Below are 25,285 nucleotides of genomic sequence, written 5' to 3' on the forward strand. Positions count from 1 at the left end.
TGGGTCTAATTCCATTCTGTTCCAATGCTGACTGCTTTAGCATTCATTTTAGACCAAAATGACTCAAAAAGGAGATGAATAGCACCTCACAAACTTCGGCTTCTATGCTTGTAGATGCTGAAACTAGACACTATGCCGTTCCACTGCAGCTCTCAAGAGAATTCAGAAGTTGAGAGTGCAATTCTTGTTGTTTTCGATGGTCGGTTTTTTTGTGCTTGTGCTTTATGGCCGTATATGAACATATACTGGGTCTGGCATATATTTCAAAATAAATGCACATATATGTTGTGTTCATATGTGTAAGTATTGAATATTGGCCATATACTCATATTATATGGTGCTTACATATATGTTTGCTAGATGGTTGTCTGGAAAAATATTTTCATTTATTTAATGTTTCAATTCATTTATTTTGGAAGTATGTGGAAGAAACAAGGAAGATACATAAAAACCTCATATAATATGTAAAGAGATGTTAGCATTTATGAGCAATATATCCCATCCATAAATGAATGCTGTTTTCTATCATATATTGTTAAATATGTGTTATACATATAGTTTGTATATGGCTGAAATATATGTCAAATATTTGAAAATGGCCAGTTGTCACATATATGTCACATATATGTCCATATGTGGTGAATATAAGTTGGATATAAGGGAATCCGTATGTGATAATCTGTGTCATATAAGTGAAACCCATATATTGCCAGATTTCTGTACGGCATTGGCTAACACGTGTGATCCTGTTGCGCCGTCTGGTGGTCAAGACTCATATGAAGAATAAATATGTTCCTATTTTAAATGTATTTGGACATAATGTAAGTGCGTCCTGATTTACTCCTATAAACACAATTTGTGTTTTAAAATAAGCAACAAATTAAAGATGCTGCGTTCGTTGATATAATTTGATGTAGTCACGTTAAATTCAAAGCTATTTATTTCCACAATCTGGCCGTTGAACGTCATTCTAGCTTGCGTCATTGTCTTTTTTGTTTTCTTCGATTTGGCTTTCATTTTAATATTAATTCGATGTAACCGCGTCAGCTAATGAGAATTAATAAACGTCAATCATTTCTGTTTGTTTATGTCCCCGGGCTATGACGTGATGACGTAGCGCTCTTTTTTCCCCACCCGTATTGTGACAAGCCCTGCTTTCCTGCGCTCTGATTGGCTAGTATTTCAGACTCACAAGCAGTCGCGTATCGTATGACCAATTAGCCAATCCGAGCACAGAGGTCTGGGTTTTACCAGCCAATCGTTGCGTAGGAAGGCGGGACGTGTATGAATACGGGTGGGAAAACATAGCGCGTGCGGTCCGCTAAGCGAGCGGCCAAGTGAAGATGGCGGACTCGCTGAATGTCGGGTTGGCTGAGGAAAAAGATTTAGAGAAGGACAACCGGAGCCACACGACGGGTCCGTGGAGTAATGCGGCAAGGATTCGTAAAGCCGTTCCCGTGACTGAAGCGGCGGAAACCTTAGGGTTTTACGACCGACCGCCTGACAAAGAGGAGCAACGGGAAAGCTCAGGTGAGTGTCAGGTCAGGTAACGATAACGGCTATAACGGCATTTATTAACGTTACTGACCAAAGCAGCGCCAGCTCACTTCTCTGGCCTCGTTTTCTGGGGTCCCTACAGTCAAAAGTTTAGGTTGTTGCTATTTTCCCATAGTTCTGTTAACATTTCAATGCTAATGCTAAAACGTTGATATATCGCTGTTTCATTGGCTACTAATGAATTCGTACGGAGCCCAAAGGTGACAGGTTGATTATTTTTTTAATAAGGCGTGGCACGAATTACTATATTAAGACCACGAGATAACGGTTGTGTCTTTCTCACTATTAATTTGTGGCCTCAGTATATTTTTGTGGCCACGCTTTATTAAAAATAATCACCACGTCACCTTAGGGGCTCCAAAAATTCGAGTTCAGAGAAGAAATATAGCTATGTTGGTATGGAAACAGCTGCAAGTCCCGCTTCTTTCTCTTGCATTAGGCTCAACAAGGAAACAGTACATTACAAACAAAGTAGCTAAAAAACACATGGTGTCCAGGTGTTAATAAAAAAGGGCACCCGGTTTTGTAAAGTAGTCACATCGCTGCAAACAAACGTATTAAAACCGTTTTTGGAGCTTGATGCTTCCTTCATTCAGTAGGTAACTTAGCTAACCTAGTACTGTCAACACATCTCATATTTAAGCTCATGTGCTAACTAACGTTAAACGTCTTAGCAGTGTTCTGACTGAAAAGTGTCAACTAACTTGGGTGTCATGAATGTAGGTTAACTTAGCTGTAGCCACAGCATCTGACAGCTGAGCCTGTTTATTCAAGCGAGGCTTTTTAGTTAGCTGGGTTATATTAGTGACACAGAAAGGGAGTGAAATTCGACAGGGCTGAAAGTCATGAGCAACGTTTGTATTTACTATATATTTGTATATGTATTTATTAACGACTGACAAACTGTCTTTTGTGGGCGTTAACTTTGCAAGTACGCTAAGGCTAACTAGACTAGCATGCTAATGCTAATGAAGATGTTGACTAGTCTGCCACCTCAGCAGCTGTTAAGCTAATATAATGACACCTATGTTCTACAAGTATTGTGTTCAGACGCTGAATAATAAGATGTGAGGCATGTACTGATACTAATACTACCACTGAGTGACTTAAGGCTTAAGTTCTTTATGTTATGAATTAAATGAGTACCTACAGTGGAGCCCCTATCAGTTCAGCCATGGTTCTGTCAGAGTCTGTAATCCAGAACTGATCATCCACCATCAGTACCTGACCTCATGAGTGATCTTGTGGCTGAATGCAGTCAAATCCTCACAGCAATGTTCTAGCATGTAATGTAAAGTCTTTCTAGAAGAGTAGAGGCTGTTACTGCAGCAAAGATGGGACAAACTCCCTATTAATGGTTTTATAAGCAATGTTGGGCGAGCAGGTATCTACAAACCTTTGGGCATATAGGGTCAGTTTCCTGGACATAGATTAAACCTAGTCTTGGACTAAATTGCAATGCTAATGGCGAATCGTCACTGGAAATTCTTTTTAACCTAGGTTTAGTCTTAATCTGATTCAAAGAAGCCTGGCCCATAGTGTATGTTAAACCCAGAAGAGAGAAGCAGAACACAGCAGTTTGTGAGTCTGCATGGTGGTAGATTAATTTTCATTCTAACTCTAAAATCCCAAATTAATAAGGAGAATAATTGAAATGTCCAATGCTTGACATAGCTAACAAACTAAAACTTACTGTGAAGAAAGAAACTTTTTCTTCTCTGCACTTTTGGAATCCGATTCCAAAAACAGTGAAATATATATATTTTAGCATTACAGAAGCATGAATGTAGCAAATGGAGACGGCCTGAACATCTACACAAAATGTTTGGCTGAGTTGATCAGATTTCACAGAAAATAAAGGTTTGAGAAGAACTCTCTACTCACTCTGCAGTCGGTGCTGTTAAGCTAGTGGACAGGCATCAGTTCTGCTTTTGGCTAATGCCTGATGAAGTTGATCTAGACTCAGCTGCTTTGCTCTTTACTCTCCTATTTGTGAATACATGCACCCCCAGTCAATCCCCACCAGCTCCATTTTTTTCTTTAAAATTCATAGCTGATGAAGAAAACAAGTATTACTCTGATAACTTAATTAACTTTTAAATTAAAATGACAGTCGAATGGTCATTGTATGAGCTAGGAGGCCGTCACAACCTCCGTGATTTTGCCTTGACGCCACATATATTAGCGCTACCCGAAGACGCATTTTTTAGCCTCTTTCTACTTTACCTTAGGGGTATAAAATGCATACATTCTCTGGGCTCTGTATTGTGCTAAAAAGTTGAGGGTACTGAATGATGTATGTACAGTACTGTGCAAAATTTAAAGACCATGATTCATTTATATAACGTCCAGTTAAAATGGTAATTAAAAAAGGGAAGTTGTTCATTTTTCTGCATCAGATAAAGGGCAGAAAAGTTATAATTAACAGGAAATACACAGAAGCCTCAACAACTAAATGTAGTACGTGTATTTTCAGTATTTATTGTGTCTGCTCGTTGGCTTTATTACATCTTCCCTTAGTTTTAGGAGACTTGCTGTTTGTTTTTCAAATAAATCTGCAGAGATATCCAAAGTTCAGTCTTAGGTGTCGGTCGCGCTTTCTGCTTCTCACGATCCGCGTAATCCCAAATACATTAAGTGATGTTGAGGTCTGACCTCTGGGGTGGTCAGTCCATTGTTCAGCTTCTTTGTTTGATGTATCCGTCTCCTTTTCTCAGTGAGGTTCTTCTTGACAGCTACACATCCTTTCAGACCCATAGCGCTGAGTCGTCTTCTCACAGTGGAAAAATGGACAGAAACACTTGTGGATGTTTTCAGATCTGAAGCAGCTTGATTTTCTCCTCTCTCTCAAAGATGATAGCTTTAAGTGCTGTTTATCTGATGGGGACAGTTTTGGTGGCCTGCCAGGTCCTGCACAGTGGTTAGGAGTCTCATTTTCTCTACATCTTTGAATACATTTTTTGAATTCCAGTTTTGGAAACTCCAAAGTTTTTTTCACTTATTTTCTGGTTCCTTATGGAAGTGCCATATCTTATATCTAATCTCTTTAGAAATGTCTTATGAAAAATGAATAGCATGTACTAATAGGCTGTTAAATGATAGGTGGTCTCTGTCTTTTGTACAGTACTGGACTTAATACTGTATGTCCTGAATGTTGATGGTACTGAATATTATAAGTACTGAATGTTGATAGTACGTAGTTATGTATGTACCGAGTATTGATGGTTCTATATTCTGTACATAGCGATGATACTGAATGCTGATGATATTGAGGGCTGTATGTGTTGAATAAATAAGAAAAAAAGTTAGACAGTGTTTCTGTAATTTAATTTGTATTTCTTAAGCTCACAGAAAAAAGCCCAAATGCATTTCGGTACGTGACTTTTATCAGCATGCACATGACATTGTAGCCACCTACCTACTAAATAGTCTTACTAATTATAATAATCAGTATTGGTTCATATGTTTAGTAGTACTATATAGTTTTGTGGCTACAGTGTGACTGCTACAATAAATACTCAGTATAGAAGTATTATAGAAGTGCTGTTTGACTTTTTTCTGTCTTTTTGAATTTGGCACTTTAGAAGTTTAATTTTAATGAGGTAACCTGTCTATTTTTGGTGTGTGTACTGAATTCCCTTGTCTTCCACAGAAGCAGAGGACACAGAAGAGCCGTCCTTGCTGAGGTTTATGTGTGCGGAGCTGACCAGGGGCTACTTTCTGGAGCACAACGAGGCGAAGTACACAGAGCGGCGAGAGAGAGTCTACACGTGCATGAGGATCCCCAAGGAGCTGGAGAAGGTGGGCTGCACACACACTCTTCAGTGTTCACTCTTTCTCGCAGAAGCCCACATGTGCACATATATACTGCACACACACACACACACTCTCTTTATGTCTCTCTGTGTTTTTCTTTCTCTCTCACACCAACAATTCGGTGCTCTCGCTCTCTGCCCTTCAGGTTGTGGGCTGAGAGCAGTGTGCGTAGCCAAGTGATGTGTTTATTGCAACGTGTAATCTAGAGCACAGTTCACAAAGGTTCAGATAAGGCCATTCAACATCATCACTCAGCAGATGACCTTATTACTGAACAACAGCAGTTCTTTTTTAATTTCTAGAGGTTTTCATATGTGTATGTAGAAAATATGTAGTTAGTAGAAAGTGTGATGAAGGACCCAGGAGGGTATTCCATCTGGACACTGTTTTGTTTCAAATAGGTTAAAAGTTGGGGTGTAATGATTTTGTAATTCACAAAATTTGTAATTTAGATTGGAAGACTCAGTTTTGTCGTAATTTCATACATTTTTCAAAACAGCAAAAAAATTTACCTAATACTAACACGTTATTGTTTCCATTTTCTGTTTATTAGAGTATTCAAAATTATAAAAGTACAATGTTTTATAATAATGCCCCAGGCACCAGATAATATACGCTTACACGCCTTTTCTCCCTGCTCTTGAATTGAAGGAAAAAAGTGACATTTTCTGAGGAGTGAGAGTCTGCCCTTGTTCTTGTTCAATTTTATTATACTTCAGTAAAAAATTAATACTTTATTTGCTTCTGTCTTTTGAGTGTATTGCTTATTAATTGAGAAGCTTGTGTTGAACACAACACATAGCTTGCGATATGTTTTATTGTTACAGTCCTAGTTAAAAACATTAGTAAAGCAGTCTATAAACACTTTAATTACTAAAAAGTAATCTGTCTTCATTACCACTAGGTGGAGAAGCTGAGCCATGAGGTGATTTTAACATTATGCGGGGTGCACCAGTCATGGCTTTTATGGCTAATTCTGACTCCCATTTCTCTGCAACCAGTCTACCAATAACAATGATAAAGTTTTGTTGTTGTTGTTGTTGTTTGTTTGTTGTTTTTTTACTGATTTTTTTTTAGCGAGAGTTCACATGCCCTTCCTTACATATCAGCATAAATACAAAGAAAAAACTAAATATTAGCAGACTGGTATTTGGAGCGAATATCATCCTGCACCCCTATTGTTTTGTGTTCTTATGTGACCAAGATTTTGATGATGATTCTCCAAGCTATGTAGAAAATGTGTGTGTGCAGTCTGATTTATGTGTGCAGTTTGTGTTAATGTCACACACTCGCCTATACACTGCAAATTTGCTTTCCTATATCGGGCTCACACACAGGGTCTGTGGTAGACCCTGAGTGAATGAGTTAGTGTATGCTGAGGTTTGTGTGCACAAAGACTCGTCTGTGACCTTAAAGACGTTCCACTCCACAGCACCTGAAAAACCTAGGCTAAGATGAGCGAAAGCCCGGAGCATCTGACCCAGGAGCAGTTACTCCCCTCACTTACTGTTGGCTTTGCATGGGCCTTGAAAAGGCAGGGAGGCTCCAGTTTACTCCATAATGAAAAGAAAGTTCAGACCTTCAGTCTTCACCCCCACATGTAAACCAGGAAGTAACATCAGTTCAGCAAACACTGGGGTTAATAGGAGCTAAATTCTTTTTTGATTACAATGGGAATCATTTGGTGTTTACTGGTTGAACAGTTATTATACTAATTGTCTTGAGTCTAATCTCAGCCTTTGAAGGTTTAATCTAAAAATGATAAAGAACCACACGGCACTTTTCTTTCAACAGTTAAAACAAACCAGCCTTAAGACACAAAGGGCCCTAAGTTTGTGTACCTAGCTTGCATGCTCACATCACACTTCACTCTGCAGTGCTAGTCTCTAGGGAAATGCAGAATATTAAAATATTTACTTTTTCAAAAGTTGGTTATTTATTTATTTTCTTCATCTGCTAGGGATGGATATAGTCAGAACGACTACATCAGTTAAAGATTCTACAGAACTATATATTTAAAGCTCGGTCATCTTTGAGTTTAAAGTTTTCAGGCTTTTATCTGTCACTCATGTGCCCTACAACACTATTGGTAATATTTATAATTACCAAAGTCAAATCTGGGGCTATTCACAAAGCAAGTTCACCCAAGCCAAGATTTCCAACTAAATTTCAGCTTCATAAAACCTAGCAAAAGCATCTGCGGTTTACTTTTTATGACATCTGTGACCAACTTTCTCTGTGAGCCCAAGCTTAGACACTGAAGCTATGATTAACCCTCGTGCGTGTGCACGTGATGGGGTGATATTCATGAAGAACAGGCAGTCGTGTGAACCATGAGGCATAGTGGTGAAAAGCAACACGGTCATCACTGCCACTGTGTTAGTCCTTATTTGAGCAGTAATTGCTGTATATTCTTGACGTCTGTGTAGTATATTTTGTTACCTGTGGTTGCTTCCGCTTTAGTTGTTGAGATGTAAACATCTTTCAGAGTGGTTTGATGGGAAATGGTTTATTGTAGAGAAACTTACAGACTGATTGTTTACAGTGGTGATGAGACCGAGGGGTTGCGATTTCTACAACACAAACATATTTGCTGTATATTATAAATATGTAATAAATATGCTATAAATATATTTAAGGATATATTTTATGTACTATCCGGAATGAACAGTGTTTAAAAACAGGTAACATATTTGTAACCATTTCAAATAATAACGTTCTGTGAAGGTGCTTTTAGAGGCATTGAACACCTCAGACGTCTGGTTCCTATCACCACCACTGTGAACAATTCTGACTCTGTAAGTTTCTCTAGAATGGAGCATTTCACATCGATCCACTGTGACTGACACGGTCTAAATGATTTGGGTGGATGGTATAATTCCCCTTTAACCTGCCTAAAGAAGGTTAGGCATGCAGCATAAGCTGCCGTAGTGATGTGGCCCAGTAAAAAGTGATCTACCATTGAGAAAATCCAGGGTTACACCATGCTAAGTTTAAAGGTAGCTGGCTAAGCAAGAAATCCTGCTTTGTGAGACAGACCACTAGAAGAGAATATGTTTAGAGATAAATGGAGTTTCTGCTCCATTTCTGCTTCACAGTTTGTGTTTGTGAAAGAATCTTCTCCACTCAGCTTGCTGTGATGTTCTCTCATGCAGCTGATGATGTTTGGCATCTTCCTGTGCCTGGATGCATTCCTCTATGTGTTCACTTTGCTGCCCCTCCGAACCCTGCTGGCCTTCCTGAGATTGCTGACCATACCCTGCTGTGGCCACAGGTAACATATGTACACAAACAAACTCCACTTCTTTCTCAAAACACGGATGCACATGTTGCAGTCCTCATATCTGTGGTTGCATAGAGTGCTCTCTTCTCTGAACCTGTGAAATTAAACCTAGAATTTGGCTAGAATTTCCACCATTTTCTATTTGTCCCAAATGTTGTGTATCAGGCAAGACATGTTTTTGATATGTCCAGTTTGCTTCTTTAGTTTTGCACTAGAGCTACGAGGCTAATTTGTTAAATTTAAAAGCGGAGAAAAGTATTTATTAAATTTAGATCTTAAAGTGGCTGCTGCTACGTTTTTACCTGTTTTTTGTTTATTTGTCCTTTTTCTAGGTATCAGTATGTCATAAAATGTCATAAATCATATAAGGAACTCTGTTTAAGTCTACTTGAACAACTGTTTGAGGCAAGTTTGATGACTTAGCCATGCAGTTTGGGTGATGTTAACCAGTGGCTATAAACCTCCACTACTTGTTAGCTATGTTAGCCTTGTAACTCCAGTGCAAAAGTGAATAAGAAATCTTTGGACACTAAAGAAGTCTTTGCTAATCCATGGTCAAATCATGGCATTAATAATCATTGACATTCTGATGGCATGCTTCCCACTACTCCAAATTATTCTTCTCCCCTCTTTTATTTTCAGAGTAACCTTGTGCTTAAAAGTTCTAATATCTTGTTTTCCTTTGCTACCCCTCTTAAACCTTCTCAGGGCACATGTGTGCCCATACTGCAGAAGGAGCAGGTAGGCTATCGTGACCCACAGTTCCTCCCATTTGCCATGTCGTGACTGACCCATGTGTTTGCTGGTGTCTTGTGCTTGAGCATTATTCAACTTCACATTGGAATAAAAAGGTCCTTATAGTAGAGGAGTAAATAAAATATGTTGTGGCCCTCTATGATTGGAACTGACAAACAAGTGTATTGATCTGCTGAGTTTCTGCAGAACCTACAGTACTAGGCTTCAGACACAATACCATGTGATGTGGTTGATCTGCTCTGTGAACAAGCAGCTAAACCCACAGTAACCCAAACGTTAAGAAAAAGTACATTGCCAAATCATGCATGTTGCAATTATGTTGCATACCATGTTACACAAATTAACATAAGCAATAAGCTAAAGGGAAGTTCCACCAATTTTTCAAAATTTTAGCGTAATTCAGTCAACACAGTTATTCAGAGTGGTTTAAAGTGAAATAGTGTGTTATAGAGAAACTTGACAGCTTGGATTTCTTCACAGTGGTGGTGATAGGAACCAGGGGTCGTGACCTACGCAATGCAAATAAAACCATTTTATTTGCTATCCGAAACAATCAGTGAACCTACACGTTTCTTGAGTTTTAAAATGTGATGATAATGTAATGTAAATAATGATAAATCTGTTTTGCCTTACAACACCCTGCTTGGACCATGAATAGATTGTAGGCCAAAACTGATCTCAAACCTAAACCCACACATGTTTTCTAAGTGTTTATTTTTAATGTTGGTAGTGGTAAAATAATAGTAAATCGCAAAAAATAAGTTTCCTTGGGTATTATGTTGCCTCATTACATCATGTATGTACCTCTTTGTTCTAAATGTATCTCAGAACTATCATAAAACAATGCCCTTAACATCAGGTAGCCTTTTTATAACAGTTACATGTAATAACTTTCTGTGAGGGAGCTATTTAGAGACATTCCACCACCACAGTGAATAATTCTGACTCTGTAAGTTTCTCCAGAACGGAGCATTTAACACCAGACTGCGCTGAACTTCTCTTAGACCTTAACAATTTAATTACACAAAAATCTTGAAAAATCACTGGAACTCGCCTTTAAACCTGCATGTTTCTGTTATTTTCTATATCTGTGTCTCATCTCACCTCGGTGCTTCACAGTCATCGACAGGGTTTTTCTTCAGAATGAAGCAACACAGTTTCAGCCTTTTGTGGTTTAGTAATTTGACATAGGCTTAGTGCATGTTTTCTGGCCACAGTTACAGGCATAATTACACAATTCGTGGCCTTGATACAGACTTCTCTAAAACGGAAAAGCTTGGGCATCATCTGCGTTCTGAATTGTTTGTATCCATAAGTATTAGAATTGGTGACATTAAAAAGAGGATTTGTAAGCAAAGGGGGTTGTTTATATTCATATTATTTAATTTAAGCTCTAATGTTGCCTCAAAATGTGTTTCAGCTAAACTAAAGTATTTAAAAATGCATTATGTTTGAGAATACAGACAGTATACTATACCTTTTTTGGAAACTTAAATGGCTCTACAAATTCCAAATAGGGCTTTTTGGTAAGCTGTCACCACAATTAATGATTTCTAAGACAAAAGTGTCTTCTGTGTGTGAAGGATTTGACATTTTATTAGAATCAGATTTCATACAAATGCAGTCTTATCAAAGGCACTATACTATCTACCCTCTATGTTCAAAAGTTTGTAGACACCTGCGCTTCCAGCATTTTTTCTAAACTCGGTTGTATTAATATGGGATTTGTTCCCAGTAACATCCTCTACTGTTATTTTTAGTAAGGTCAGGTACTGATCTTAAGTTTCCAAAGGTATTGGCTGAAGCTCCATCACTCGAGAGAACACGGTTCTACTGCTCCACATTTCATTGCTTGGGGGGCTTTATACCCCTTTAGCACATGACACTGGGCATATATTATTTGCCATATACTAAATGTAAACTTTGCACAAGAGGACAGAGTCCTGTATCTTAAAAAACTATGATGAATTTTATCTCATGAGATCAGTTTTATCTCGTGATCAGACTTGAATACACCAGTTCGGCAAGTGTTACCTGAAGTGTGAATAAGAGCCAGTTTTGATTTTCACACGTTAGTTGCCAGGGGCTGATTCCTCAGCTTTGAAATCTTGGCTCCCTAAATAGCAGTAAAACGAGACGTGTTCTCATCTCCTCGGTGTGGCAAATTATCTCTGAATCAAGTAAAGTTAGGTCAGTGCTGATACAGTTTCAAGTCCCTTTGTTCTCTCTCTGTCTTTGCTGGCTGTCCTTTGAGTACAGAGGCTTTTGATATGATGTGCATGGATAGTGTGTTTTGTGCTGTTTTCCAGGTATCATTTCATGTTCTGAAAATAAGGGTTGTAGTTATACCGCCACGCCCATAAACACCCATATCTGTTCATGTTTAATCAGTGTGTAAGAGCATGATGTATACTGTTAAGTATTGACCATATTTCTGGATTAAACCAGAGTACATACATTGGCAAAAAAGTATGTGAACTAGGGGTGCAACAAACGACTAATTTGATAGTCGAATAATCTATCGATTACTGAAACGAATAATCGATTAATCGGATTATGAATCACTACATTACCAAATACATTTTATGTAGCTATTAGGTTTTAAATTTAGCTTGAGGTTGTTTTATGCATTTACTAACTAACAATGAAGACAGTATAGATGAATAACCTTTAAGAATTCACTGTTTTATTGAACTTTTTTGCTAATACAAAAGATAAAAAATTAAAACCCCAGTGTGTTTTTCCTGTCAAAATTTATAACCAAGCATGTGCAAAGTAGCAGCAATAAAGTATAACAAAACTATTATAAAAAAAATTAAAATCAGATGAAATCAATCTAAATTTAAATGTTAAATTGAGACAGTGCAGTCTGTGCTCTGTGCATTCTGCTGTCTGTCTACACTTTGCAGCAACTAAATTCTGCACTCACAGGTCTTTACTGAATTGGTGGAAGGTCAGCATCTCTCTGTGCTCTTGTGAGAGTCTCACTCTCCTCTGAGAGCAGATCCTCCCCGCTGCAGAGAAGACGCGCTCTGATAGAGCGGATGGGAATGTGGCGAATGTCTGTGGCAAACTTCTCCATAAACAGTTAAATAAATGATTTTGTGAAAACATTTCATTTCAACGGTAACCCTTTGTCCAGCTACCTAAACTGTTAGCGAGTGGTGGCCAGCGTTCGTGAAGAACGGAAAACTGTTTGCAAACGCTCTCCTATGTCCGCCGAATCTGAAAGCACTGTTATCTGGAAAGTGAACAGGGTCGCTGAGAATAATAATAATAATAATAATAATAGTTACTTAGTTCTCTGTTCCAACTCCATCAATGATTCCAGAGAAAATGCATTTTGAAAATGAAAATGTTACAGCTCGGTTCATAACATGAAGTATGGCGGCTTTTAGCGTTAACATTAGCTAACTAACTCGCTAGCACAACTACTGACGCGTTCCAAACCACACAATTCTGTACTTCACATACGACACTAACGAGTGCACCTCTAATGGTATATGCACTATATTTACAAACTATTTAGTGTGCTAGTATGCGATTTGGGACGGGCCGTATCTTACCGAGATTAATCTTCTTCATCCAGTGAACCGACAAGTTTCCTCTTCAGATGCTCCAGTATGGAGGATGTGCTGCGCCAGCTAAGGTCGGCTTTACAAATAGCAAAACTGACAACCTTTTTCTCTGAGTTTAGCTCCACACTTTTAAGGATTGTGTTCTTTAGGCTGCCATCGCTGTTAAGTCTCCAGTGAGCGGTTATGTCAAAACGTTCCTAGTGAGCGTGAGAAAGACGCGTAATGACGTCACCAATTAATCGACTACTAAATTAGGTGCCAACTCATTTGGTCATCGATTGTAGTCGACGAAGTCGAATAATCGATGCACCCCTAATGTGAACCCTTTGGAACTACCTGCATTTATATAAAAAGTCATCTTATAACATAGACTTGTTTTCATCTAAAGAACAAACACAGTCTCTTCAAAGTAATAACAAAAAATAATGTGTTGTTCTTGTCCGAATTGAAAATTTCGTTCAAACATTCATAGTGTAAGTTGGGGGAAAAGTTTGTGAACCCCTAGGCTAATGACTTCAACAAAAGATAATGGGAGTCAGGAGCTAGAAAACCTGGAGTCCAGTCAATGAAATGAGATAAGAGATTGGATTTCTTGACTTAGGAAAAACACTCAAACATTTTGAATTTGCTGTTTGCAAGAACTATCTGCTGATGTGAACCATGGCTTGCAAAAAAAAAAAGATCTCAGAAGACCTAGGATCAATAATTGTTGATTTGCATAAAGCTGGAAAGGGTTCCAAAGTAATCTCAAAGAGCTTAGGTATTAATCAGTTGACATAATAGATAAATGAGAAGCTTGAAGTGCTTACTGCCAAATGAGGTCTGGCCAGTTATTAAATGCAAGGGGTTGACTTAATTTTTCCACGAGCACTGTGAGTGTTAATTGGAGTGAACAATAGAGACATAAGAGATTATAACTGTTTGTGTGTTATTAGCTTTAGCACATTGTGTTTGTCTATACTTGTAACTCAGATGGAGAACAGGCACATTTTATGACCAATTAATGCAGAAAATTAATTCCAAAGGCTTCACATACTTTTTCTTGTCACTGTATTGTTGGTGTTCTGCACTGCATATTGACTACTTAACGTATACTATCTGTGTGTGTTCTCAGTGTTTCTCGGTTCCTGCAGCCAGCCCAAGTGTGTGACTTGCTGAAAGGTCTGATTATGGTGCTGTGTTACTTCATGATGCATTACGTGGATTATGCCATGATGTACCATTTAATCCGGGGGCAATCCGTCATCAAACTCTACATCATTTACAACATGCTGGAGGTATGCATTCGTTAAAATGTACACCATCTCCAACATGCTGGACATGAAGGGATATATATATATCGCTGTTGTCGGAAAAAAAACGTGATCTCCATTTTTGACGTTTTTCAGTTTTTGACATAATCTGAAAATGCCTGTTGCTCTTTACATTGTCTGCAAATTTCATGATGAATGGACCAAAAGAAATGACCCAAAATGACTTGGAAAAATGTCTGGTTCCATTGAATTACATTAAAAGTAAAGTAGGTTTTTTCCTTCTCCTGTAAAGTTACCATTTTGGAGATACGAGGTTTTCTTCTGACAACAGCGAGATAAATATAGCTGTTTACACCTAAGTAGCTCTGAACCAGTTTTCAGCACTTTCTGTACATTCTGTGAAATACTCTTACTTTAAATTTTCACAGGATCCTTATTTCAGTGCAAAATTAAGGTTAAGCAACTATTCATCACATACCCTGGAGTATTTATTTATTTATTCATTTTTTTTGTTAATCAGATTAAACTAAGTTTTCAGCAAGGTGAGAAAAAGCAGCCCAAGGGTGTCAGCTGCGTTAAAGTAGGCTCTGGCTATGCACACATCACACCGGGAGCTGCTGTCATCAGATCAAGCAGGGCTGTTTTTGTTTGTCACGGAGTGCAGCATGTCTGCGTTAATGGAAGTAGACAAGCACACTTAATATCTGACCTGCAGTGAGGAAACATTTTCTGAGAAGAGAGCAGTAGGAATGGATAGTTTTGGCAAATCACAACAACTTTGGCTTCCAGAGAGTTTGTAGGAGGAATATCAGTAACAGTCAGTGGGATGCTTGGGGTAGGCAGTCATCAGTGACGGTCATGATTTTTTTTCCCCACTTTATTTAGAAAAGACAGGTTCTTTTGAGTTACCGATGTCTATTAAAGTTACTCCTGTGAGTCAGAGCAGAAAAACCTCTCCTACTAAGTCTTATCTGCAAAGAAACAGCTGCACTTGTTGCATTCTGTGATGTAATAATATGTCACTAACTTTTCCAACTTGCACTTTGATTTTCTGGCTGGTGAGTTTATTTATTTATTTATTTATTTATTTATTTATTTATTATACACATATTAATGTATTATTTAGTTAGTAAATACATTACATCTTGTCTAATTCTCAGTGCATTTGTAGATCTTAATGCTTACATGTGACCTTCAGTAATAGCTGATAGCTTACATTTTATTAGCACTGTGTTTGAAAACCAAGTTTGTCTCTTTTGTTTTATAGGTGGCAGACCGCCTCTTCTCGTCCTTTGGCCAGGACATTCTGGACGCTCTGTACTGGACTGCCACAGAGCCGAAGTCCAGGAAAAGAGCTCACATTGGAGTCATCCCTCATTTCATCATGGCTGTCTTCTATGTCTGTATCCTTTTCGATACTGGAACTCTTCTAGGTAAAGCTATATAAGTTGTTGTCAGCCTGAAGTCAAAAGTGACCTTTTTTATCCTTGTTAGTTTACGTCCTCAGTCAGAGTAAGCATGAGTCATCATATAATATCATACCGATTTAAAAAAAAACTAAATTTTGTTTCTCCCTATCTTCGATTGAAGTGTAGTGACATTTACCCTCCTCCAAACACCTTTAGACTTTTGATTATGTTTCTATACACTAGAGCTTGATATTTGTCTGTTTGTGCAGGGTCTGACATGTTCGGGTGTCGTTCTGAAAAAAGTCGGGTTCAAATTTCAGTCAGATTTTATACAGCATTTCACCCGGATTTAGTTTTTCTACTTGCTTTATTCTTTTTCCTGATTTAATTTTATTTTATTTAATTACCTTAAAACGGTTTTTAATTTGGCATGCTGCTAATTTAGTATGCACCCACTCTTACTGGCGACTGATTTTGGCACTGAGGTCCATGAGGCCCCATGCTCATAAAAAAAATGTATTACGTGTTAAAAAGAAATGCACCCAAAAAGATATTTATATTTAATTTAATTTAATTTAAATTTAATCATGTATGGAATATATTTTATGTACAGAAAGAGTTCTAGGATGAAACAAGTGAAGGCTAACATTATGGCTAACACATAAGTTTGGACAACAGTCGTTTTATGTTAGTTTTTACTTTATTTATCTGTGATCTAATGGCAGCTACTATTGTCACTACATGTTAACAGGCACTGTCCTGTCAGGTTTTATTTGGCTCTTTGGGTGATGGTGGACCAGTTTGGGCCAGTTTTGGACAGAATCTTCTGCTCAGGTCAGTTTCGGTCTCGAAACTTGTTGATGTGGGTCAGATTGGGTCAAGGTTTGACTAAACTTTGTGTCAACCGGGTTTAGGACTCAGAACCTGATTTTGCTCAGATTGGGTCAGGTCGGACTCAAGGTTCTCGGGCTGTATTCAGGTTCGCATCAAGATTTCAGGCTGGATTAAAGCTCTGCTTTGCACCACTGGCAGGAATAAACCAATAATATCATAGCAAGTTTTCACTCCCCGTCATCCTAACTCCTCCGCCCATCATAAATTCTCACTCGAATATCATGTTTCACAGGAAGAAAAATGCTTTCTGATTTCCAATTTACACTGACTTTACGTAGAAGTAACATGTTTTCCTGAGTATATTTCTACTTCAGTTCTGCATGCCATCCTCATTATGGTGCAGGCGTCCACACTGAACGTGGCTTTCAACTCCCACAACAAGTCCCTTCTCACCATCATGATGTCCAACAATGTAAGGACAAACACACACTTTTTTTCTTTGCACATTTTCCAGTTTCACCTTTCCTGTTATTAACAATGTCTTGCTTGCATACGATATATGAAAATATTTGCATTTCTGTTCACAACAATGTATTTTACTGTCTCCTTTGTCACAGTTTGTGGAGATAAAAGGAAGCGTCTTTAAAAAGTTCGAGAAAAATAACCTCTTTCAGATGTCTAATAGCGGTAAGTTAACTTGAGCTCCTGCTTGCTTGCTATGGTGTCTGTTTTAATGAAAGCTGTAGCATAATCTCATTTCAGAAGCAATGTTCTTTTCAAATGTCCAAAGTAAGTTGAATCTGCGAGGCTATCTGTCACCTCAGCAGCCGACAGCTGCTTTGATATCAGGCGAGGTAAAGCTGTGATCCTGCAATTTAGTATGGAGGCCCTTTTGAAATGCTAATCAGAGCTTTCAGGCTTTCCCTGATAACACACATGGAGGTGCTGACAGGCTGTACAGCCTGAATGCCTGTCTTCTCTGGCTCCTGGCGGCCTGTTTCAGTCTTTTTCAGCACCTTCCCTGAATGAGAGGCATATATGAGATGTGCTGTAATCAGCGCCTATTCTCCCTCCGTGCAATTTAGCTCTCACTCTCACGCTCTCTCCTCTCAGAGGCCACACAACAGGGTGGGTCTCTATCCATTTTTACCACTGTCCTGTAACAAGTCCCCCAGGCCCCCATTCAGAAATGGTTCTATCATAAAACATACAAATGAAACAGGAATTATTCTCCTTTGATGTGAGCAGAAAGCCTTGTTTGTGAGCCACATGCCCTGCATGTGTTTCTGTTTGGATGGGTTTGAATTTGAGGATGCTGTGAAGTGCTGATGCTGGATTGTTACTGTTCTCTGGCCCTCAGACATTAAGGAGCGCTTCACTAACTACATCCTGCTGCTCATTGTGTGTCTGAGAAACATGGAGCAGTTCTCCTGGAACTCAGGTCTGACTTCTACAAGCCTTAAGACTAGTCTCTCTAACCTATACCAAGGCTAGACCTACACTGTCAGTCAAAAGTTGGGACACATATAACAGAATGTTAATTTATCATAATGACAAAGATGTTTTGATTTAAGACTTATGCTTAAATCCAGATTATATTTGTTTCTGATTTTCTTCCGTCCTGTTGGAAGAGTATTCCAGGTGGCTGGAAGCTGCTTGTGAGAATGCCTGGATTGTGCAAAACTGCATCAAGGCAAAGGAGGAGATGGTTTGATTTAATTTGACACTATATTCGTAACTGAATTATTCTTTATGTGATATTACTTAATTTTGAAGTATTTTAGTTTTTCTAAAATGGTGTAAAAGAGTAAAAAAAAAGTAGGAGTGCTCAAACTTGAATTAGAAAACTAGAATTAGAAAATAGAAACAATAGCAAAGACATACTAGCTGTGAAATGACGCATACCTGTTTGAACAATGACCAAATCAAAACTGTCTTATAGTATTATAACTGTACAGATTTGTACACTCTTTCCATTCTCTCAAACAGCTTTATGAGAAGCCACCTGGTATAGTTTTTCTTTCGGACTGAAATAGTTCTACATATGTCGAGACCTTCTTGGGTGTTGGAAACTGCTTGTGGGGAGGAAGTTTGAAATATTCTTGTTTGTTTGGCTTTTGGGGAATATAATCATTCACTGACATCAACTTCAACAAAATTCCAGCATTTAAGCATTAGATCAAAATCAGGCGTGTCCAAACTTTTGTCTGGCACCGTATGCATGTGCTAAAATGTGCTTGACAGAAGGGTGTTAATAATTCTGTATTACTTAAGTTTTTTCTTTATTACCTGCCCTTAATGTAATGTTGGTGTTGATTTTAGATCACCTGTGGGTACTGCTGCCTGATGTCCTCATGGTGGTGACCTCTGAGGTTGCGGTGGATGTTGTAAAGCATGCGTTCATCACCAAATTCAATGACATCACTGCAGATGTGAGCAGATATTTGGATTATGAAGTTGAGCTGCTTATATGGAGCTGTTGAAATTTGAAATCTGGTGCTCATTAACACAAACCTGATCTTTATAGATTATTTAAGTGCTGATATTCTCCTCTGTGCTGAGAATGAAAGATAATATGATGTTTATTGCTTGTTTTATATCTGTAGGTGTACAGTGAGTACAAAGCCAGTTTGGCATTTGAGCTTGTGAGCAGCCGACAGCAGAATGTGAGTGAGAGCTTGCTAGCACTGATTCAGTACTTTTACAGCTATTGATTAAAATCTGATCTATATATATATATATATATATATACACACACACACACACACACACACACACACACACACACACAAGTAGTTTTGGGATTTCAGCTATACGATGACTTGGCAATCAGTACTTTGCTAAGCAGTAGCAAGCTAGAAAACATTCACCTCACCTACACCCCCACCCCCCCAATTTTACTTTAAAACGTTATGTTAAAAATGTTAGAACACCAATCCAAAGGCCCAGAGATCACCAATGTGTCTTCCAACACACATGACTCTACATCTCATTAATATTCTTATTAATATTCTGAATTATTTAGAAAGATAGAGAAAGTTAGAAAACTAAGAAACCTTGAATATTCAGTTGGGTTGAAAAATATGTTTCTCTGTAATAAAATATCTGTTAGAAAAGTTACAGATACCATGAAAATTCCAAAGTCAAGAGTAAAAAATGTTGTTGCAAGAGGCAGGACATGTTCAAAACCTGCCACACGCTGGCCACCCAGAAGAGAACATTCAGCAAGCCTGGCTGAGCATCATTCAGGTTGTTTTTTTTCTGACAGGTATAAATGAATAAATGATACATTTATCTTGGAAAGTAATAAATGAACAAGGTTCAAATTGGATTCAGAGAGTGTCCCAAGACTACTTTTGAGCGCTGTATATGAGTGGCTTGGTTTATACTGTAACAAACAGAGTGATAAGAGGAGAATTGCTTGCTTTTTAGATCATTAAAAACAATATCACAGACAATTTACATTAGTCACATCCTACTGCTCATACTGCTGCTACTACTATGTTACTACTAATCGTTTGCGTTTCTGGTTTCATACATACAGGCATACACAGATTACAGTGATACTGTGGCCAGAAGAATGGGCTTCATCCCCCTGCCCCTGGCTGTTCTGGTGAGCCGCTTCTTTTAGCTATACCTGTGGTCATCTCTACGGTTTTATTGATTTAATGAAACAGATGGTAGAGGGTTTTAAAGTTGATGTGGGCTTATGGCAACGTACATGACAGTTTCAGGCTTTGCCGTAATGTGTTGTCTGAGCCTGTGCTGACTCACTTATGCTATCAGTAGGCTTATACTCAAATGTGTGATTACACATTCTGTCTGTCTCTCTCTCAGCTGATCCGAGTAGTGATGAGCTCAGTGAAGATCCAGGGAGCTCTCTCATCTGTCTGTCTGCTGCTCTTCTACCTAGGGTAATTCACATGCCACAGCGGTACCAGTCTGTCTTTGCTCACAGTGCTAACACTGTGCACCATTGCATTAGGCTGCGTTTACAAAGACATTTTGTAATCATCAAAAACGTACCTTTTTCCATTGATTTCGATGAGAACAGTGCTTTAAAGGACAACAGACGCCAAGACATTGCAATGCGTGAAAATCGTTGAAAAAGTTCAGCGGAGTTAAAATTTTCAGGGAATGTACTTTGGCAGAACCATGCACCAGCCAAAAGACAGTCTGGGCCAGGACTTTAGTCAGTCAAGTTGATGTCGAACAAGTTCAAGAACTCGCTGAAGAAGCTTATTGCAAGCTTGATATCAGCAGTATAACTAGCTACAGTGAAATGCCAACTAAGGCTGTGTTCACACAGCAAGTGAAAGTGGCCCAAATCAGATCTTTTTCTTCATATGTGACACAGATGTATTTTTGTGGCAGTGTGAACAGCAAAAAAACAAATTAAATCTGACATTTTCAATTCTGATTTAAGACTCTTTCATATGTGGTACTGAAATCCGATACGTATCTGATACGCGGCAGTGCTACTCAGTCTGAACAGCCGGATTGGAATTCATGCGACTTTTATGTCAATCCAATTCGACATTCATTATACTTTCGTTCAAACACATTCTGGGTGATGAGCTCAGCTGTCAGTCAGTGAAGCTTAATGATGGCTCATGTGATGCTGAAACTGAAAGCTCCGAGAGCGACTGGCGTTCGTTTGCAGTTATGATTGTTCACCTCTGGATGAGCCACGTGTAGCAACGTGAAGCATTGTTCTTTTGCGCAAACAGGTCAGTTTAGGAGCTGATCTGTTGAGACACATTTAAAAGATATTGTGTACAGCCAAACAAAAAAGTCTGATTTGGTGAGAAAATCAGATTTGGGCCTCTTTTACCTGCTGTGTGAACATAGCCTAACACACCTACTGCTAGCCCCAGTTTCTGAAATGGAAAAAAAAATCATGGACAGTGTAAGTCATTGCCTTGCATGACAAGCGTTCTCTGTTATCGAGGATGCTAGATTTCATAGCACATACTGTAGCCTGTAATAATTGTAGTAGGTTTATTTTACATAAACTGTTTTTATTTCTTGTAAGCTCTTCTCTGGTTTCAGTTTTCAGCTCAGTGTGTCACTAATTTTGATGCATATAAGAACAAGGCTACTCAAGATAGGACTGTAATACAGCAAACCAGCAACATGTATCCATGTGCTTTTGACAGATATAAAAATATCCTTGTGAATGCAGCCTCTGTTTTTGTTGTAATGGATCATACCACACTAGTTCTTTCAGTACCTCTTATACAAAGTACCATCTTGTTCAGAATATCACTCCCACTCCACTTTCCCACTCTAACTTGTCTGTGTCAACTCTGCTGCTAATTGATTGTCAAGCTCTTTACTGAGATGAGCCATTTTCAGAACACACTAATCTTTGCCCTGAGGCTAATCCTGACTGGAAACCTTCTCCATTATTGGTATGTTAATATTGCTGGTATATAAGGTGGAAATATAGTGAGATTTAATGCTAACAGTGTTTTTTTTCCTTTTTGTGTACAGAATGATTACACTCAAAGTGTTGAACAGTATAGTTCTGCTGGGAAAATCCTGCCATTACGTTAAAGAGGCGAATATGGAGGGTAAACTGTTTGAAAGACCCAACACTTCAGCTCCAAAACAGACCCCCACCAAACCCAGCAGTACCACATGCCCCCCTCCCTCAGGTAACACTCGTCTGCCTCATTAAAACCAATGCTACCTGTCTGTTTACACAGGCAAAAAACAATATGTAATGTCTTTTGAGATGGAAAGTGTGATATGAAGCCATTTCAGGTGAACTCGAGCAGCTGGAATGTCTGAAAAAGTTTAGAAAGCTTCTACTTGATTGGGATCACTGATTTTGATTATGACTTTAAACAGCATAGCACAGGTCCCAGAGAGAGAGAGGGAAGACATTGCTGTGTGAGTTTAAATGTGATTCGCTTCAAATAGTGAACTTAGTAATGAAGAAGCAGGAGGATCTTTTAAGTTTTTTGCAAAGATTCAGCATCAACGTTTAGACTATATTGGGGAAGCTACTCCTAGCCAAAGCATGTCCTGGGCCTAACATGTATATAAATTTTGGATTCAGGTGATTGGTTAGTGACTCTAATGTGATACAATCAGCTTTTGTGATGGATGTAATTCAATACCAGTCACATGCTCATACAATGAGTTGACGCATCTTGAGCTGATACTTTCTATTGTTGTCTCCACATGCTTCCTTTCTGCACATTCTCAAGCATTGCCAAATCTTCTGAAACATTTTATCGCATGAAATGTTACTGCTGCCAGCTGTTTTCAGTATGTGACCGTTTGTGCATTCATAAAAATGAATACATTGATACTTCAGTGCAAATACATATGCACTCCGTTAATCGAGGATGCCATTGTTCTGCTTTTCCAAAAATATTTTTTTCTAACTTCTTTTTCTTTTGGCTGACTGTGTATCCTTTTTGTTTCATTTTGTGGTGCTCTGATGACTAACAGTCATCTTTGACAGCCTAACAGAGCTGGGTTTCCCAAAAGCGTCTTAACACAAAGATGATTCTTAAAGTAATAGTTCTACAAAAAAACAAATTTACAGTTTTCCACTTATCCCAGATGTAGTCAATATGCTAAAACTTGTTTGGAGTCCAAGTTTTCTTTCTTTAGCTTATAACTGGAGCTACGAGACATAATATTAGCTAACAAACATTAGAACTCAGTAGTCACCCAAATAGCCCAAATATAATATATAAAATACATTCCAAAACTTTCCTCAACCCACTCAAACTCCAAGTCTTCGTTAAGGTTGTGCAGATTTGCTGATGTAGTTTGACTTGCTGTGAGCTATAAAAATGAAAAACATAACACGTTCAAGCGATGTTCAGGTGCCATGGATAAAACTCAATCCAATATTTCAGATGAGCGCATACTTTATTGAATATTATTACAATGAATTACAGTCCCAAAACACTGAGGTTGAATGGCTATCGATTGAGGCATCACTATGCATCAGTGCAATTTACACACCTGTATGTCTCTCACACTCACTCATTATCTCTCAACCTGTTCTTAGGTGAGCCAAAAGTGCCTCAGCCATCTCCCTTCATCACCAAGCAACCCACACCACGAGCGTCAACGCCCCTTCCGCCAGAACCACCCCCTGTAACCAAGGAAACCGGTGAGGCTCCTCCAGAGATTCCACCTAATCCAGTGGAGGGCAGCAGCGAGATGCCTCAATCTCCAGAACTCAAACACAGAGCTCCAAAGAAAGACCTGCTGGAGATTGACCGCTTCACAATATGTGGGAACCGTATACTTTGACCGCTATAGTTTCTGCCCAGGAACTAGAGCCAGGGTGACTTTTAATCGCTGTAGCCGGCATCTCAGAGTCCAGAGGCTGGGCGGTACGGCAGCTGAGTACCAGGGAAAATGGGAAACGCACAGCTTTCAGCGTTCCAGGGTTTGCCCATAACGAATCATAACGGCCTGGTGGATCACGTAGACATAGGAACTCAGTGCAGTGGATATGCACCATCGTGAACATTCTGCCATTAAAATGGCTTTGTCAAATAAATTATCTTCTCATTAAACAGTGAGGAGGAAAAATCTTGCACAAAAGAGATGAGCTGTATAGAGATTAAAACAATAAATAAGTTTACGTTATTTGGTTTGTTTAACACAACTCTCCTACAGGTAGTTAATAGATGATATAGATGGTGCCTAATTTATTCGCTCAAAAAGTAAAATGTTCAGTCAGTCATTTATAATTTCGACTTGGTGCTGGTCACAAGGCTGGCCACTTGCTTTGTCCAAATTAGAGGTACCTTCCAATGTTGCTCTAGCCGCAGAAGCTAGAAGAGACCACGGTGAGACTTCCTTACTCATCATTGTGTAACATTCCATATCTACTGGTGTTGAGTGATATTCACTTTTTGTAACATTTAGCCAAGTTTTATTGGGAAATTCTGCTTAGCGTGCCAAACAGGTGAATCCATGAAGCAGTTTTTTAGACTAGATTCTCAGATATTCCAAGTACATTCAAAATAACATGTACTGAAGTACCCGAATTACATTCTCATCATCTCTTCAGAATGTCCTTAGCAGGGAAAGTGATGGATGCCAGATTCTTACTGTGCTTTGTACTGTGCTTCTGACCTCTTCTGTGACCGCAGCCAAACCAGCTGACAAAAACCTTGCACTGATTTACCGCGTTGTCTTAAGCTGTGCAGTAGAAGTTTCTGGAAGCCTCTGTGTTTGGTTTAACGTGCACAAAACATTCACCCACATGTTTACATCTCTCACTAGAAGTGACCATAATTTTGCTAAAAATGTAATAAGTGATAAGTTATCATAACCACTGCTGAGTCGTTTTGGATATCTCGGGATTGTGATGTGTATATACTGTATATTTAAATGTTTGGTTTATTTTTTTAATCGCAAGAAAATGATTTATTAAAGTATAATGCTAAAGATGAAATGTACTTCTACACAGATCCTAAGTATGAAGTAATTTAGTAATTTATTGTGAGCGTTTTGCTGTTGCTTGAGGGAGGAAATGTTCTTAACTTAAATTTTGAGTTTTTCATACATAACTGCCCAATGTGACCCATCATAAACATTCCTATGAGTATTAAGTCCACTTGTGTTGGTCCAGACTGACTGCAGCTCACAGCATTAACTTCAAACATTAATATTGTTTCTTTTTTTAATGTGCCATTATACGAACAGTGCAGGGACATGTCTCAGTAACGTCATGCTTTCAGGATGAAGACTAAAGGAGTTAATTTAATGTAACAGCCCTGTTTTTGAGGCGGCTAATAAACCTTTGTAATGTAA

General features: G+C 38.6%; 1 protein-coding gene across 4 annotated transcripts; it reads left to right on the forward strand.

The window, feature by feature from the left end:
• The first annotated feature begins 1,297 nt into the window (after positions 1 to 1,297).
• tapt1a (transmembrane anterior posterior transformation 1a) lies at positions 1,298 to 25,285 on the forward strand. Of its 4 annotated transcripts, none has more exons than XM_036568787.1 (15): positions 1,298 to 1,530; positions 5,213 to 5,358; positions 8,529 to 8,647; positions 9,365 to 9,397; positions 14,105 to 14,267; positions 15,511 to 15,646; positions 16,861 to 16,958; positions 17,104 to 17,173; positions 17,847 to 17,927; positions 18,809 to 18,918; positions 19,093 to 19,152; positions 20,031 to 20,099; positions 20,324 to 20,400; positions 21,983 to 22,146; positions 23,523 to 23,770. In XM_036568787.1, exons 1-15 carry the CDS (start codon positions 1,344 to 1,346, stop codon positions 23,768 to 23,770), a joined length of 1,761 nt encoding a protein of 586 aa, XP_036424680.1. In that variant the 5' UTR covers positions 1,298 to 1,343. The 4 variants fall into 4 exon arrangements, with proteins under 4 accessions (XP_036424680.1, XP_036424683.1, XP_036424681.1 ...); XM_036568786.1 differs by having other exon boundaries at positions 1,344 to 1,530; positions 5,210 to 5,358; positions 23,523 to 25,285; XM_036568790.1 differs by lacking the exon at positions 17,847 to 17,927 and having other exon boundaries at positions 5,210 to 5,358; positions 23,523 to 25,285.

The sequence above is a fragment of the Colossoma macropomum genome, unplaced genomic scaffold (genome assembly GCF_904425465.1).
Source record: "Colossoma macropomum unplaced genomic scaffold, Colossoma_macropomum, whole genome shotgun sequence".
Taxonomy (NCBI): Eukaryota; Metazoa; Chordata; class Actinopteri; order Characiformes; family Serrasalmidae; genus Colossoma; species Colossoma macropomum.